The sequence below is a fragment of the Neolamprologus multifasciatus genome, chromosome 7, assembly GCF_963576455.1.
Source record: "Neolamprologus multifasciatus chromosome 7, fNeoMul1.2, whole genome shotgun sequence".
In the NCBI taxonomy this organism is placed as follows: domain Eukaryota; kingdom Metazoa; phylum Chordata; class Actinopteri; order Cichliformes; family Cichlidae; genus Neolamprologus; species Neolamprologus multifasciatus.
The window spans coordinates 4,776,167-4,791,456 of NC_140445.1; the positions used below are offsets into that span (position 1 = coordinate 4,776,167).

General features: G+C 40.7%; 1 protein-coding gene and 1 long non-coding RNA gene across 4 annotated transcripts in view; one reads left to right on the top strand and one right to left on the bottom strand.

The window, feature by feature from the left end:
• Positions 1–13,919, top strand: part of LOC146513557 (uncharacterized) — a 62,560-nt gene extending 48,641 nt beyond the window's left edge. Inside the window, exon 14 of one of the 3 annotated variants that reach the window (XM_085165544.1) lies at positions 3,602–13,919. In XM_085165544.1, coding sequence (XP_085021670.1) covers positions 3,602–3,724 — 123 coding nt within the window. In that variant the 3' untranslated portion in view covers positions 3,725–13,919. The remainder of the gene's footprint in view (positions 1–3,601) is intronic. The other 2 variants (XM_085165545.1, XM_085165543.1) reach the window with 2 other exon arrangements.
• The window catches only part of LOC146513543 (uncharacterized), a 543,433-nt gene that overhangs the window by 360,416 nt on the left and 167,727 nt on the right, over positions 1–15,290 (bottom strand). The gene's annotated exons all lie outside the window — the stretch shown is intronic.

The following is a 15,290-nucleotide window of genomic DNA, read 5'->3' on the forward strand; positions in this document are numbered from 1 at the left end:
GGGACTAGAAAGAGAGAGCATATTTCGCCTGTTTTGGCTTCTCTTCATTGGCTTCCTGTTAAATCCAGAATTGAATTCAAAATCCTGCTCCTCACATACAAGGTCTTAAATAATCAGGCCCCATCTTATCTTAATGACCTTGTAGTACCATATCACCCTATTAGAGCACTTCGCTCTCGCTCTGCAGGCCTACTTGTTGTTCCTAGAGTATTTAAAAGTAGAATGGGAGGCAGAGCCTTCAGTTTTCAGGCCCCTCTTCTGTGGAACCAGCTTCCAGTTTGGATTTGGGAGACAGACACTATCTCTACTTTTAAGATTAGGCTTAAAACTTTCCTTTTTGCTAAAGCATATAGTTAGGGCTGGACCAGGTGACCCTGAATCCTCCCTTAGTTATGCTGCAATAGACGTAGGCTGCCGGGGGATTCCCATGATGCATTGAGTTTTTCCTTTCCAGTCACCTTTCTCACTCACTATGTGTTAATAGATCTCTCTGCATTAAATCATATCTGTTATTAACCTCTGTCTCTCTTCCACAGCATGTCTTTTATTCTGTCTTCCTTCTCTCACCCCAACCGGTCGCAGCAGATGGCCGCCCCTCCCTGAGCCTGGTTCTGCCGGAGGTTTCTTCCTGTTAAAAGGGAGTTTTTCCTTCCCACTGTCGCCAAAGTGCTTGCTCATAGGGGGTCATATGATTGTTGGGTTTTTCTCTGTATCTATGAAGCGCCTTGAGGCGACTTTTGTTGTGATTTGGCGCTATATAAATAAAATTGAATTGAACTGAATTGAATTGAATTGAAGGTAATGCCATCCAGAGTAAGAATCTGGTTAGATACCATATTTCTAAGCTTTTCAGGGCCGAGTACAAGAACCTCAGTTTCATCTGAATTAAAAAGCAGAAAGTTAGCGGCCATCCAGGTCTTTATGTCTTTAAGACATTCCTGCAGTTTAACTAATTGGTGTGTGTTATCTGGCTTCATGGACAAATAGAGTTGGGTGCAGGGGCATTTTTAGCCCATTTTGGGGGGTGCTGAAGCACTTCACGGACAGATAGGTCAGGATTTGAATGAACACAATCACTTGCACACCAATGAACCCCAGTATCATCCAAATCAGGTTTGAAGTCATCTGTGTGTATTACTAAAGAGTATCTATGAACCTTTAGTCATGAGAGTTTAAATGATCCAGATTAGCAGTATATCTAAAAGATCACAATAGATCACAACAATCGTCACCTCATGTTTAGTAGACTTGTAGTCAAGATCGCCTAAACCGAGACCAAGACAATACCAAGACCAGAGGCTATCGAGACCAAGACAAGACCAAGACCAAGTCGAGACGAGACCAAGACCAAGACCGAGACAAAAAAGTATCTAAACTGCAGCCACACGCTGCAGAGGGGACACACGCACACTCCACATGACTGTCGCGTCTCTAACCCTCTCTGTTTTTCACATATTGATATTATCCTTTTTCCTCATATGTGATTGGCCACAATATGGAGGGATTGGAGCATAGCTGAGCCACTGTGTGAGAGCTGAGCAGCGAAAGGAAATTAAGTGAGGAGCCGGCTCTCGCTCAATGGGAGTCGACTCTTCTGATTCACTACAAAGCACTATCTAAGCACAGCTCTTACAGCTGATGCTTTTGCGCATGACACATTATCGAACGTTACGTTGTGTGTCATGGATACTGTTGACTCGAGAGGCGGAGCCAGACATTTTATACAGCCAAAGCTTAGCCCTAAAGGGAAGTATGCATGTGGGATGGGGGGCTTAGGAATGACTGAAAGATTTATTAGGCTGTGTTTTTAATTTTGTTCAAAAAAGAATGACTTCATATAGGAAAAAAAAAAAATCACATATGCAGGACACCTTAAACTAGTTTTTTAATTAAGCAGCAAGGCAGAACAAAATCAGGGCTGTATCAAGACACGAGGACTTAACCCCAATTCAACCAGACCCAAACTGATCGGGAATTAAAACAGGACTACAACAGTTGTAACAACCCTTACTGTGTTATAGCACTAATGGGGGGGGGGGGGGGGGGTTGCCCTACTATTGTAGTAGTTGGGGGAGTCTCCGTGGCAGCCATTACATACTGCTCGTGTTATGTTCTCAGGAGAAACTTTACCGTTGTAACGGGCTGGCACCGGCGACTACTCATCCCCGCACATGTATGTACGGACAGAGTAGAGCCGTGGAGACCTGGCTTGTATGGTTTTATGTTGCTGACAACAAATAAAGGTCTGTTGTTTGATTTAACTGCCTGGCTTCAAGTTATCCGGCTAACCTCCACACCTAATATGTAAGTGATCAGTTTGATATCAATCTTTTGTGATACACGGTCATATTTACATTATTTGTACAGTACGAATGATTTGCTTTGGTACCTGGTCAAAATAAGCTCTCCTGTGTCTGCAGCAAACTCACAGGCAGCAGCTTCTCTTCCCTTGCTCACATGCGTAAGTGCTGCGCTCAGTTGGCTAGTGCCTGAGCTCGGATCATACCAAAATTAGGGGGAATTTACAACTGTGCGCCATGTGCTTCCAAATTGTGTGTAGTTTTTGTTTTATACAGTTGTCAGTCAGGCATCTAACTATGAAACAAATTACACTCCAAAAGACCCCGGGCTTTTGAAAAAATAACCCGGGCTTAAGCTCAGTAAGCCACCCCCCCGCTCCGCCAATGGTTGACTCCAAATCTCCCGAACACTATGTCAATCTGAGAAAGCAAGACCAAGACAGTGTTAAATTCTCCCAATTCTTTCATCTTTGGGCTGAAGGAAGGACAACACTCGGTGTATTAATGCTCAATCAACAATCATTTTATTCCATACAATACTTATTATTCCATTCAACAATTCTGACCATAAACCAGAAGATGAGCACGGGAGGGTGTCCGCCTGATCTCGAAGTGTCTGACCATTTCTCACATTCTTATAGCTTCAGCCCCCCTCCACCTAGTCATAAAACCTAAACATCCACATTCTTTCTCTCTCCATGAGCCTAAGAAATGACCTTGGCTTCCTGTGCAGTATGTTCTGTTCTTTTCTAATCAGGCAAATAAGGCCATGCTTCTCTGGAAACAATATTTCTCATAACACAGCAGTCTAATGCATCATAGAACAATATCATTCATTCACAATAAATCAACAGTCTAATGTAATACAATTTATTTTTACAATTTATTCAGTTTAATAAATGTAATAGGTATCACCTTCTTCTAAGTCAGGAGAATAATGCAAACTATAACTACATAATAATTTCACAATCTTTAATTAGGGGTATAACGTGGCATAACATAATATAATGATCTCACAACAGCGAGACCAAGACAAGACCAAGACCACGTAGACCAAGACTGGTCTCGAGACATCCAACTCTAATGTTTAGATTAACAAGCCAAATTGTCAGCTCAGCTGTTAAACAAAATAAGAATATTGTAACAATCTCAGATAACAGGACCCACAGAAGGAGGAATCAAAATTAAAAGTAAAGTTCAACATCCACAATTTTGATTGCTGTCACTGGATACTCACGAAAGCTCTGTTCCTCCAGCTTTTCATTCTTGTGAGAATCTCTGTTTTTCTTTTTTTTCATTAGACCAGCAGTGGAATAACAAATAATGGAACCTCTTCACCCAGAGACTGTCCGTCCAACAATCCCAGACCAAGGGCTCGTCGTGTCAAGATCAAGTATCTTAAGCTCATGTGCACAATCTTATGATTAACATATGTACAGTCATATATATGGCTGCCAATTGTGCTACCATTTTATTTTACATTTAGTGTTAATAATTTGGTCAGTCTTTTTTTTTTTAGTCTGATTTTTTTTCCCTAACATAAAGGCTTATGGAAGAATTTAAGTATGTTTTGGTTTTACTTTATAAAATAATTAATGAGCTATTATTTTTTGCAAGTAGCAATGATAATACATGGGGGGTTTTTTTTTCATTACCTTCAGCTGTTCCTTTCACTTAAAATCTTCTCCATTATGATCGCCCCTCTTTGAACTCAGCTCCAACAACTTTCTCTTTTACAGAGCTTGTTTTAATACAGTAGGTTCCAAAGGTTTCTGGTATTTTCCATTATTTAAGTTTTTTCTTAACACACAGGATAATACTGTGATTGCTAACATATATAAGAACAAATATGGTCATATTAGCATTAGAAATGAGTAGGGATGCAATGATTCATTGAGTAATTCGAATAACTAGATTATAGAAAATCCTTGACACAAATATTTTACTTCAATGCTTTGCTTAGCACACGGCTGTGCAGTTAACATGTAAACATCATTGTTTTACCAACATTTGTGGTTAAAAATTGGCTTGCGATATCTAGGAGCAAAAATGTGCATGAAAAGCTGTGCGGACAAATTTAAGCCCAGGCAGTAACAATTTCTTCAACAAAAAGACTGCCAATGCATCAGCAGCAGTGGTCATGATGATGTTGCCATAGTTTAACCTGGAGTCTGACTACACAAGGCAAAGAGCAAAGAGGTGGAGCTGTTACTGAAACAGTGAGTTCAGGTAGAGTGACAGAAAAAGTTTTTCTAGTACCCCAAACAGCAGCCCTCTTACTGTAATCATCATTAAAACCTTTACTGAGAAAAAGATTGCGAGTGTCCTTCATCAAAGCACCTGAAAAACAAACTTCAACATGAAGAGAAGCTCTATCCATTGCTGTTTGTTTTACAAAGCAAAAAATCTACAGCAAAGCTACAGAAGCTACATTAAAATATGTAGACGGACTGTCAAATTAGTCTGAGGTGATGAGATGTATACAACTTGCCAAAGGCTGACAGCAGCGTACCACTTTCTATTGTGATACCTGCAGCAAGCAGGGAGGTCTATGGGGGACATGGGGTGTACTAGACCATGTTTCAAGGCTTTAACAGCACTTTTCAGATTGAATTGATTGATTGTTGTACACCAAATTATTATTAGAATTCATTCATAACATCTACAAAATCATAACATTTTGTTTTCAGCAGCACAAAACTTTGCAACAAAGCACAGTGTAATCTTTACAATGCTCGCTTGTTTTCATTGTAGCCACCACATACTCCTCTAAAAACTTTCACTCACAAACTCGTTAATTCAGCAAAAAACATCCAGACACACACAGATGTAGACAAATTATTTTTAAATGTAATGTTTATTATTTCTTTAAGGTTTTTAAAATGTGTAATTATTTTGAAAGGTTTTATTTAAACTTTGATTACATTATTATCATCCAATCTGTGTTGCTTCTTTTTGGCTTTGGTTTAATAAAAGACAGTTACTTACAAAACCTTCAAATTGCTTTCAATTTGCTGGCACTGTTTTGGCGTCCAGGGGCATGCTTGAGGGGCAGGGCTTCAGACCCACATATATTTGGATAAAGAGGCCGACACTAGTGACTGTAGAAGACATGGACGACCTAATAGTTGTAGCAGCTGCAGTCACAGAGAAACCTAGGGTGGCTGTAGCTCAGGTGGCAGAGCAGGTCAGCCACTAATCAGAAGGTCGGTGGTTCGATCCCAGGCTGCCTCCTGGCTGCATGCCAAATATCCTTGGGCAAGATACTAACCCCATATTTGCCTACTGGTGGTGGTCAGAGGGCCCGGTGGTGCCTGTGTCCGGCAGCCTTGCCTCTGTCAGTGCGCCCCAGGGTGGCTGTGGCTACAATGTAGCTTGCCATCGTGAATGACTGATTGTAGTGTAAAGCTTTGGGGTCCTTAAGGACTAGAAAAGCGCTATACAAATGCAGGCCATTTACCTGCGTATCTCTGTTGGGGAATGGCAGTTAGAGCGGCACGCTCCAGCATTTATGTTACCAACTGTTTCAAACTGACAGCCTGATGTGTTCTTCAAAAAACTGGACCACCTGCCAGAAAGACCGGAGGCCCTGCCGCAGTATTTTCTGTAAGTTAAATTTGTTTGTAGGCTAATTCGTAACTGACTAATCCATTAGCTAGCCAGCTAAGTTGGGGAAACTTGTTTTGTAAAATTTAGCCATTACTCAGTATGCGTACTTGTGTGTACTTGCGTTCTCATGGACTTGTGATATGTCATCAATCTCAGACCAAGTACTGTTCCAATTCAAAGTACACATCATCTGTGTAGCTGTGTAAACTTCAAATATCTGCTCAATTTATCAAGAAATCAAAAGTGCTCTGACGTTTTCAGAGATGCCTGATACCCACCAGCTCAATAGCTGACCAGATGGTCATGGCTCACTAGAGCCGGTGTTCTGGGAATCCATCCTACCTGACAAACCATTCTACCCGTTGTTTCTGTGCATGCACACAACACAAAATTAAGTGGCGAACCGTCCTACCTTAGTGAATATTAGCTAGAAAAATACTCTGACGGGGAAAATTAAGTGCCAAACCATCCTACCTTTGTGGATGTGACCTACAAGCATACTTTAACAGCTAAAATTAAGTGTCAAATGGTCCTACCCTTGTTAATCAGAGCTAGAAGCATACTTTAACAGCTGAAATTCTGTGGAAAATCATCCTACCTTGGTTAATAAGAGCTAGAAACATACTCTAACAGGTAAAATTAAGTGGCAAACCATGCTACCTTTGTGAATGTTACCTACAAGCATACTTTAACAGGTCAAATGAAGGTGCAAACCGTCCTGGCTTTATGGATATGACGGGCAAAGTTAAGAGGCAAACCGTCATACCTACCTACTTAAATTTGTGCTGGAATTACTCTGTGACAGCACAAATGTGCATAAACTACTTATGGTAGGACGTTTTGCCAAAGTAGGATGGTTTGTCAGAGCACCGGCAAGAACAGCGAAACTCCCGGCACATCACCACCACGCCACCCCCCACCCCCCCAGTCTTTCACTACCCAGGTTAAATATGATATACAAGTTGCTTAGATAACTTCTAAATGTTAATGTTTGGCTTATTTCACTGTTTTTTGTGTGAATAGGTTTGGCTGAGGTTAAAGTTCAGCTTCATATCTGGACTGTTTATTTAATTTTCAAGTCTTGGAGAGCTGTCAGTATATTCTCAATTTCACCCGTCATATCTCCTGGTGTAAAATGTTCTAAGTGAGTGAGGTAAAATTGTATTTATATAGCACCTTTCAAGATAAAAATCACAAAGTGCTTCACAGAAGCTAAAACATAAAAATAAAAATCAACCAAAAGCAAGTTTAAAAAGATGAGTTTTTAGCTGTTTTTTTAAAAGCGACCACTGAGTCCACAGATCTCAGGCTCACAGGGAGAGAGTTCGACAGTCTAGGAACCAGTTACAAAAGCTCTGTCGCCTTCTGTTTTCAGCCCCGTGTGTTGGACAACCAGCAAGCCCTGATCACAAGACCTCAGGGACCTGCTGGGAATGTATGGATGTAAACGTTCACTGATATATGTTGGTGCTTGTCCATGCGGAGCTAAGAATCTCAAGGTCAGAACTTTAAAGTGGATTCTGAATTTAATAGGGAGCCAGTACAGCTGAATTAGCAGGATTACATGAGAGTACTTGGAGGACTTGGTCAGAAGCTTTGCAGCAGCGTTCTGAACAACTTTGCAGATGCTCCAAAGAGGCTTTACATAAACAAGTAAACAAAAAATTACAATAATCCAGATGAGATGAAACAAATGCATGAATGACAATTTCTAATTTGGAGCGCGATACAATGTTTCTCAAGTGATAAAAACAGAAGCGGACCAGAGATTTAACATGCGCGTCCAAAGTCAGAGCTGAGTCAAAAGTTACACCAAGGTTCCTGATAGAAGGTTTGGCAAATGTAGCAAGTGGACCCAAGTTTTCCATAACACTAGGTACAACATTTTTTAGGAGCACAAACGAGGACTTCAGTCTTCTCCTCATTTAATTGAACAAAGTTTTCAGTCATCCAACCTCTAATAGAGTCTATGCACCTATGCAAAATCTGTAGCTTGGAAACATCTTGTGGCTTAAAGGAGATATATAACTGAATATCATCTGCATAGCAGTGATAAGAAATGTCCTTAAAAGTGCTCAATAAGTGTTGAAGAGGAAGTAAATACAGTAAGAACAATAAAGGCCCCAAAAGCGAACCTTGTGGCACACCACAGGCAAGCAGTGTTGGGAAGGTTACTTTTAAAATGTATTCCATTACAGATTACAGATTACATGCCCCAAAATGTATTCTGTAACGTATTCCGTTACGTTACTCAATGAGAGTAACGTATTCTGAATACTTTGGATTACTTAATATATTATCATGCTGTTTACAACTACATGAATGTACTATTGCTGTGATTTATTACTGTTACTGAAGGTCTGCGGCTCCTAACCGTAGTAAAGGGACCTCTGGCTAATACGGTGGGTTCTGTGTCGGGCTCGTAGCTGAAAACTAGCTTTACTTTGTTGTCTGGGTCAACTTTGCTAGCAGAGACAGAGAGAGGCGTTGAAAGGCTGCTCCAACGGAACTTATTGTTTCGGAGGAAAACACGAACACGGTGTACAGTCGAGTCTTAATAGCTTACTTACAGCTGGGCTCGTCAGGCTCTCTTCTTGGCTGCAGTGGTTATTATTATATTTACATGCTTCCAGCTCCCGTTTCTGCTCGATGACAGCTCGTGCTTTTCCTTTTTCTCCCTCCCTCGCTCACAGACACATAACGGGTATGTCAGTCCATTCTCCCTGCAGCACGGACTACACTGCCCATGATGCTACATTCTTTAGAGCCTGTAGCATTCTGCCTGTTAGCTTAGCACAACAACAGGTGCTCTCTCACCCAGGAAACACGCAGAGAGAGAGCGTCACCCTGTAACCATGGCAACCGTAACGCTGCCGCCTGGAACAACAGAACGTAGCTGTCAAACAAAACCCAAACAGTCCTGACCCGCCACAATATGAAACAGGAAAGTACCACAGTGTAATCCATTTATTTCAACAAAGTAACTGTATTCTAAATACCACCTTTTTAAACGGTAACTGTAACGGAATACAGTTACTCATATTTTGTATTTTAAATACGTAACGGCAGTACATGTATTCCGTTACTCCCCAACACTGCAGGCAAGAAAAGTAGAAGAGGACCTATACTTAGAAGTAGCCAGAGAAAAGGATCGTTCATGCAAGTAAGATTCGAACCAGTCCAAAGTAGACCCTGATATACCCACCCAGTGTCTCAGCCTATCTAGCAGAATATGATGGTCCACAGTATCAAAGGCAGAGATCAGGTCCAACATCAACAGAACGGAGCATTCTCCTGCATCACATCTCATCAAAATGTTGTTGGAGACTCTAAGAAGTGCAGTTTCAGTAGAGTGAGCTCTACGAAATCCATATTGGAATTTATCCAGAATGCTGTATTCATCTAAAACAGCTATAAGCTGCTTAGCCACAACCTTTTCTAAAATCTTAGCAATGAACGGTAATTTTGAAATTGATCTGTAGCTACTAAGAAGAGAAGCATCAAGCTTAGGTATTTTTTAACAGTGGGTAAACAACAGCATTCTTACAATAACCAGCGACCTGACCAGAAACCAGTGAGGTATTGATAATTGTAAGCACACAGGGGCCGATAGACTGAAAGACATTTTTAAACAAAGATCCAGATAAAATATCAAGAGGGTAGGTGGATGTTTTAATCGAATCAACTAAATTGACCAGCTCTGGTAAGGACACAGGTAAAAATCTTTCTAAAATAACAGGCCTAGCAGTGCTTGGAACTGACAACAGAGACACAGGAGAGATATTGGTCCTCACATTACTGACTTTTTCAGTGAAGAAAGAAATTTTTCATCTTCATTTGATGAAATTGGGACAGCAGGTGGAGCAGGAGCAACAATATCACTAATAGTGTCAAATAGTACCCTGGGGTTACCTCTGGTCATAGACACTAAGTCTGAGATATAGGCAGCCCTCCCATCTCGAACTTAGTTTTAAAAGAGACTAAAAGGTCCTTTAAATGAAGAAGATGGACATGGAAACAAGTTTTCCATAAACGCTTCACCTTACGGCAGCAACGCTTAAAAAAGTGAATGCTGTCATATATCTAGGGGGATGACTTTGAAACCGAAGCTAGCCTAGTTTTGACAGGACAAACATTGTCTAAAATAGAACGACAATGATTATTAAAAAAGATTTGTTAGTAGATGAACATCATTATAAGGAGATAAAACTGAATTAAAAGCATTGGAAAATTTAACAGCAGTAGAGGAATTTAAGATGCGACAGCTAACCACATGTTGAACAGGAGAGAGGGGCAGATGAAAAGACAGGTTAAAAGAATACAACGATGGTCCGAAATAAAAATGTTCTGTTCTTATTTGAACACCTGACTCTGAATTAAATCTAACATTACAAATGTTTAAATTCAGGCAGAAACATTTTCACAAGGAGCGAAAACAGGATGTTAATATGTGGAGATCCTTAAGGCTGCCCCAAAAATGATCAGTGTCAGGGTTCCTGGGACATTGACCAGTGTTTTCAGTTTTGGACTGCCTTCTGCCTATGTGCATTATGTTCTAGTTCACTTCCTGTGTATCGTTAGTCAGATTAAGTTCAGCTGTGTATTCACCAACATCTCATCAACATTATCATCAGTCATTGCAAGTTTCTTCCTGTTCACTGTCTTGTCATCGTCAATTCCGCATGTGTGTTTTTCAGTCAGTCAGCCATCGTATATTCTGTTCTTCCATTCATTACAATAAACACTACCCTCATCTTCAATCAGCTCGTGAGTCTTGTGTTTGGGTCCTCTCTTCTTCACATCCACACAGCGACAATCAGATTCTATTTTAAGTATTTGTTCAGTCATCTTCCAAACCCCAGCTATCTATTGTTGTGGCTCCTAAAATAAAAATAAAACATTCTAACATCTCACCTGTCTGTTATTATTCAGCCATACATGTATTCTATTTTTATTAATAGAGAGATTAAGCTTGTGTTTCTGTCATGTAGTGATTGTGCTAAACTGTATGAAGCTTATTAGACATTATAAAACAGATGATACATAAAAGCAAATTTTTGCCAAAGTGCTTAAGATACATTTTGAAATGATCTTTTTTTTTATTTTACTGCATCATGTGTAATTTCCATTGCAAAATATTAATCACAGTTAAATTAAGAGGGGATGGCAATAAAAACTCCAGAATGGAGATGTCATTAAGTATACTGCCGTTCCAGTTGTAGAATGATTGTACTGCATTCTTGGGAATTCCTGACTCCCATGTGAACTTACGAAGTCCGGACTAGTGAGAACGCGAGTACGGACTTGCGTACTTAAGAATTGAGAAACGGCCTTCGTTTGACTAATCCATACAGGTGAATTAATTTACTACAGAGCTTCTGTTTTAAATGCTTACTGTAGTCAGCTGCATTAAGCTGACATGATGTTTTCTCTGACACAATTGAATAAAACCTGAAGAAAGTCAAAGGTCGTCACTTGTATGTTGAACTAAAAACTTCTGATCTGGAATTTTTTCACACTGTTTTTTTGTCAGTATTGTGTTATTAAGCGGGGCTGGCCATACACTGGGGCAAGAGGGGGCAATGCCCCCTTAAACAAACGTCCTGCCCCCTTAAGTCAAACTTTTACAGTTTGACAAAGAAAATAATAGATTATCCACAAACCAGCTGAAATCTGGAGGAAAACACATTGGGATGCAGAGGTGGAGGACAGAAAAGGAGAAGGAAGGAGACAGTCAGACAGCGGTGGCTCGAAGCGGGAAGGAGGTACAAACTGTGTCTGCTATCTATCGTAATGGGAAATGTGCAGTCCTTATCAAATAAAATCAATGAGCTGACAGCGCTGGTACAGAGTCAGAGGGAATAGCGGGAGTTTAGCCTGATGTGTTTCACCGAATCATGGATGCACCAGGACATTCCCAACGATAACGCATCTGTGGAAGACTTCCACGCTGTTCGGGCGGACAGGGACAGCATAGCTAGCGGTAAGCGGAAATTAGGTGGGCTTGCTGTTTTTAACAACCGGTAGAGATGTGCAAAGCAGACGGTATTTGTATCTGTATTTGTATTAGTTGAGGGGGGGATAGTATTTGTATTTGTATTTGTATTCGAATAAAATTCAAAATAGGCGTAAAAATAGTTTTTTTGCATTACACTTCTAAAGTATTCTTTAATTATATCAATTATAATAATTATGGATATGCAATATTAGTTGATCTTTTTCCATAAATTGATTAGCCAACAGGAAGACCACAATATGTGCGTCTTCCACAGTGTGTGTCTGACAAGATAATCAGCAACACAGGGACACCACAAGGGACTGTCCTCTCCCCCTTCCTCTTCACCCTTTACACCGCAGACTTCAGCCACTGCACAGAGAACTGCCATCTTCAGAAGTTTTCTGATGACCCTGCGGTGGTTGGATGCATCAGCAGGGATGATGAGACAGAGTACTGGGCTGTGGTTGACTCCTTTGTCACGTGGTGTGAGAATCATCTGCAGCTCAGCGTGACAAAGACCAAGGAATTGATTGTGGACTTCAAGAAGACCAGGAAACACCTGACCCCTGTTTCAATCCAGGGGGTCAATGTTGACATTGTGGATGACTATAATGTTTTGGGGATGAAGCTGGTCTCTCTTAAGGTGGTGTCAGAGAGGCAAATGTTGTCCAAGATAAATTGTATTGCACCATCAGTATTATGAAAATACATCTTCTGTAGAAATTTACATACCTTGTTGGGAGGAATAAAATCAAAATGTTCCCACACAGGGGAGGACATCCTCCTCTTCTTAGCTGGCTCCATTCTCTCCTGACATTCTTTCCTCACTCTCCCAACCACCTACATTTTTGAAGGAAGTCTGAGGGGTTTATATCGCTGTCATAGCTCGCGGCAAAGTTCGAACCACTTCGTGAACCAGTCACGTGGTACAGCCGGGCAGCGAGGCTTCGGACGTCATCATTTTCAGCTCCTCCCATAAATGAAGCAAGCCTCGATACGCGCATCGCGGAAACGCCCCCTCCATTACTCGACACAAGCTTCGAAGCCTCGATACAGAACGTCACATCACTAGCCAAGAGGCCCATGGTGACTCTGGACGAGCTGCAGAGATCTACAGCTCAGGTGGGGGAATCTGTCCATAGGACAACTATTAGTCGTGCACTGCACAAAGTTGGCCTTCATGGAAAAGTGGCAAGAAGAACAACAACTCAGAACAACAACAACAACTGAGAACAGTAAGGCTGCGCAGAGAGTAATTAACACTGCCCAGAAAATGGGCATCCCTCTGCCACCCCTGGAGATAATCACTAGCTCCTCCTATCTCAGGAAAACCAGGGCCATCACAGCCCTGTTTGACCTTTGCACCCCACTCACTTTGGGCCTCTTAGCACCAACTGAGCATCATCTAAACACCACAGCATGATAACACACCATGTCATAAAGTTCAAAAACTGGTTTCTGGGACATGAAAGTTTGTTCACTGTACTCAAACGGCCTTCACAGTCATCTCAGTTCAATAGAGCATCTTTGAGATGTGGTGGAACAGGAAATGCATATCATGGATTTACAGCTGATAAATCTGCAGCGATGTATGTGATGCTGCTGTATCGGCATGGAGCAAAGAATAAGAGGAGTGCTTTAAGCACCTTGTTGAATCTGAGTCGCAGAGAGTGAGCAGCACTGTTAAAAAAAAACATCCTAAAAAAAACAGTAATATTCCGGCAGCTGGGGCGCCAAAATACAACCGTAAAATAACAGAAAATAACTTTCTCATAAAAATACGGTTATTTTCAGTAATGAAAATACAGTTTGTTGCCCTAATTTTACATTAGATTTTGCCTTTTTCAAAAGCTCGTAAACATTAAATTAAGAACATTTTAATGTGATCAAACAATGAAATTACCTATAAACAAGGTCAATGAATGCGGCAATATGAATAATAATGCTTAAATTTACAGAAATATACAGTTAATGTTATTTACACCAACTGTTATTTGATGTAGAAAAGTTGTTTATCCAATTATTAACATGGATTTTATTGACAAAAAGATAACCCTTCCTGGAGCAATCCAAGAACAACTAACACTTATGCATGAACAAAGGCACATAGAAAAAAAAATCAAATTCAAACGCACATTTCAGCACAAAAGAAGGGGACACTGCCACCTCGAATGTTCATCTGCCTCACCACATCTGTAACAACGAAAAGGGGAATTTTGAGGCACATAACCTGCAGGTTTAGAAGTAGCTCTAGCTTTCTGAAAGTCTCACATTTGGGGCTGCTGCTGGCCATTTGCGTTCCCTTGGAGAAATTTGCAATGTAATTATATGCAAAGTAGGGCTGCCACGATTAGTCGACTAGTCACGATTACGTCGACTATCAAAATCGTCGACGACTGATTTAATAGTCGACGCGTCGTTTGAAGCTTTGTAAGATCACAAAAGACGCAGGAATAAGTAGTAGGATTTAAGAGTGTAATAACGGACTGAAACAGAAGATGGCAGCACTGCATGTACAAGGATGCCAGCTGCCGTTAAACCCCGAAGAAGAAGAAGCTGTGTCCCAGAATTCATAGCGCAGCCCAGCTCAGTTTCCAACAATGGCGGCAGCTAGTTAGTTTTAATATTACTCCTATTATTCTTTCTGGGTCACAAAATAAATGTTTAATATATTTTCAGGCGAGAATGTAACTCACCTCAAACCTCAAATATCTCCTCATACTACATACAAAAGTGCTCCGGCGTTTTCGGAGACGTCTGTTACCCACTAGCTCGATAGTTAGCCAGGGGCAAGGCTCACTAGAGCCCGTGAGAACACCGGACTCCCGGCAAATCGTTTTCAAACCCACCGCCGTCTTTCGCTACTCAGGTTAAACATGATATAAGTTACTTAGATAATTTTATTGTTTGGCTTTTTTTAGTATTTAGTAGTGTTAGTGTGTTTGTTTTGATTTGTGGCCTTTATTAATATAAGTGGCAAGTCTTTAAAGGACTTAAAGCAGGGGTGTCAAATTCAAATACACAGTGGGCCAAAATTCAAAACTGGAACAAGGTCGCGGGCTAACATTAATATTTATTGGAAAAAAAAATCTTCCTCCAGATTTAAGAATGAGTCTCTTCTTAAGGACTCAAACAAGTTTTGCTGAAAAACTGAATATGGAACAAGCAAAGCTTAATACTAAACAATATATATATTAGCTGTATAATACCAGTAGGCCAGCTCTAATAATAATTTGGTATGGCTTCGCGGGCCAAATGTAATTAGGCTGCGGGCCAAATTTGGCCCGCGGGCCAGAGTTTGACACCTATGACTTAAAGGATTAATTAAAGGATTAATTAATTAATTAAAATCATTTGTGGCCTTCTGTCATGGCGCCACAATC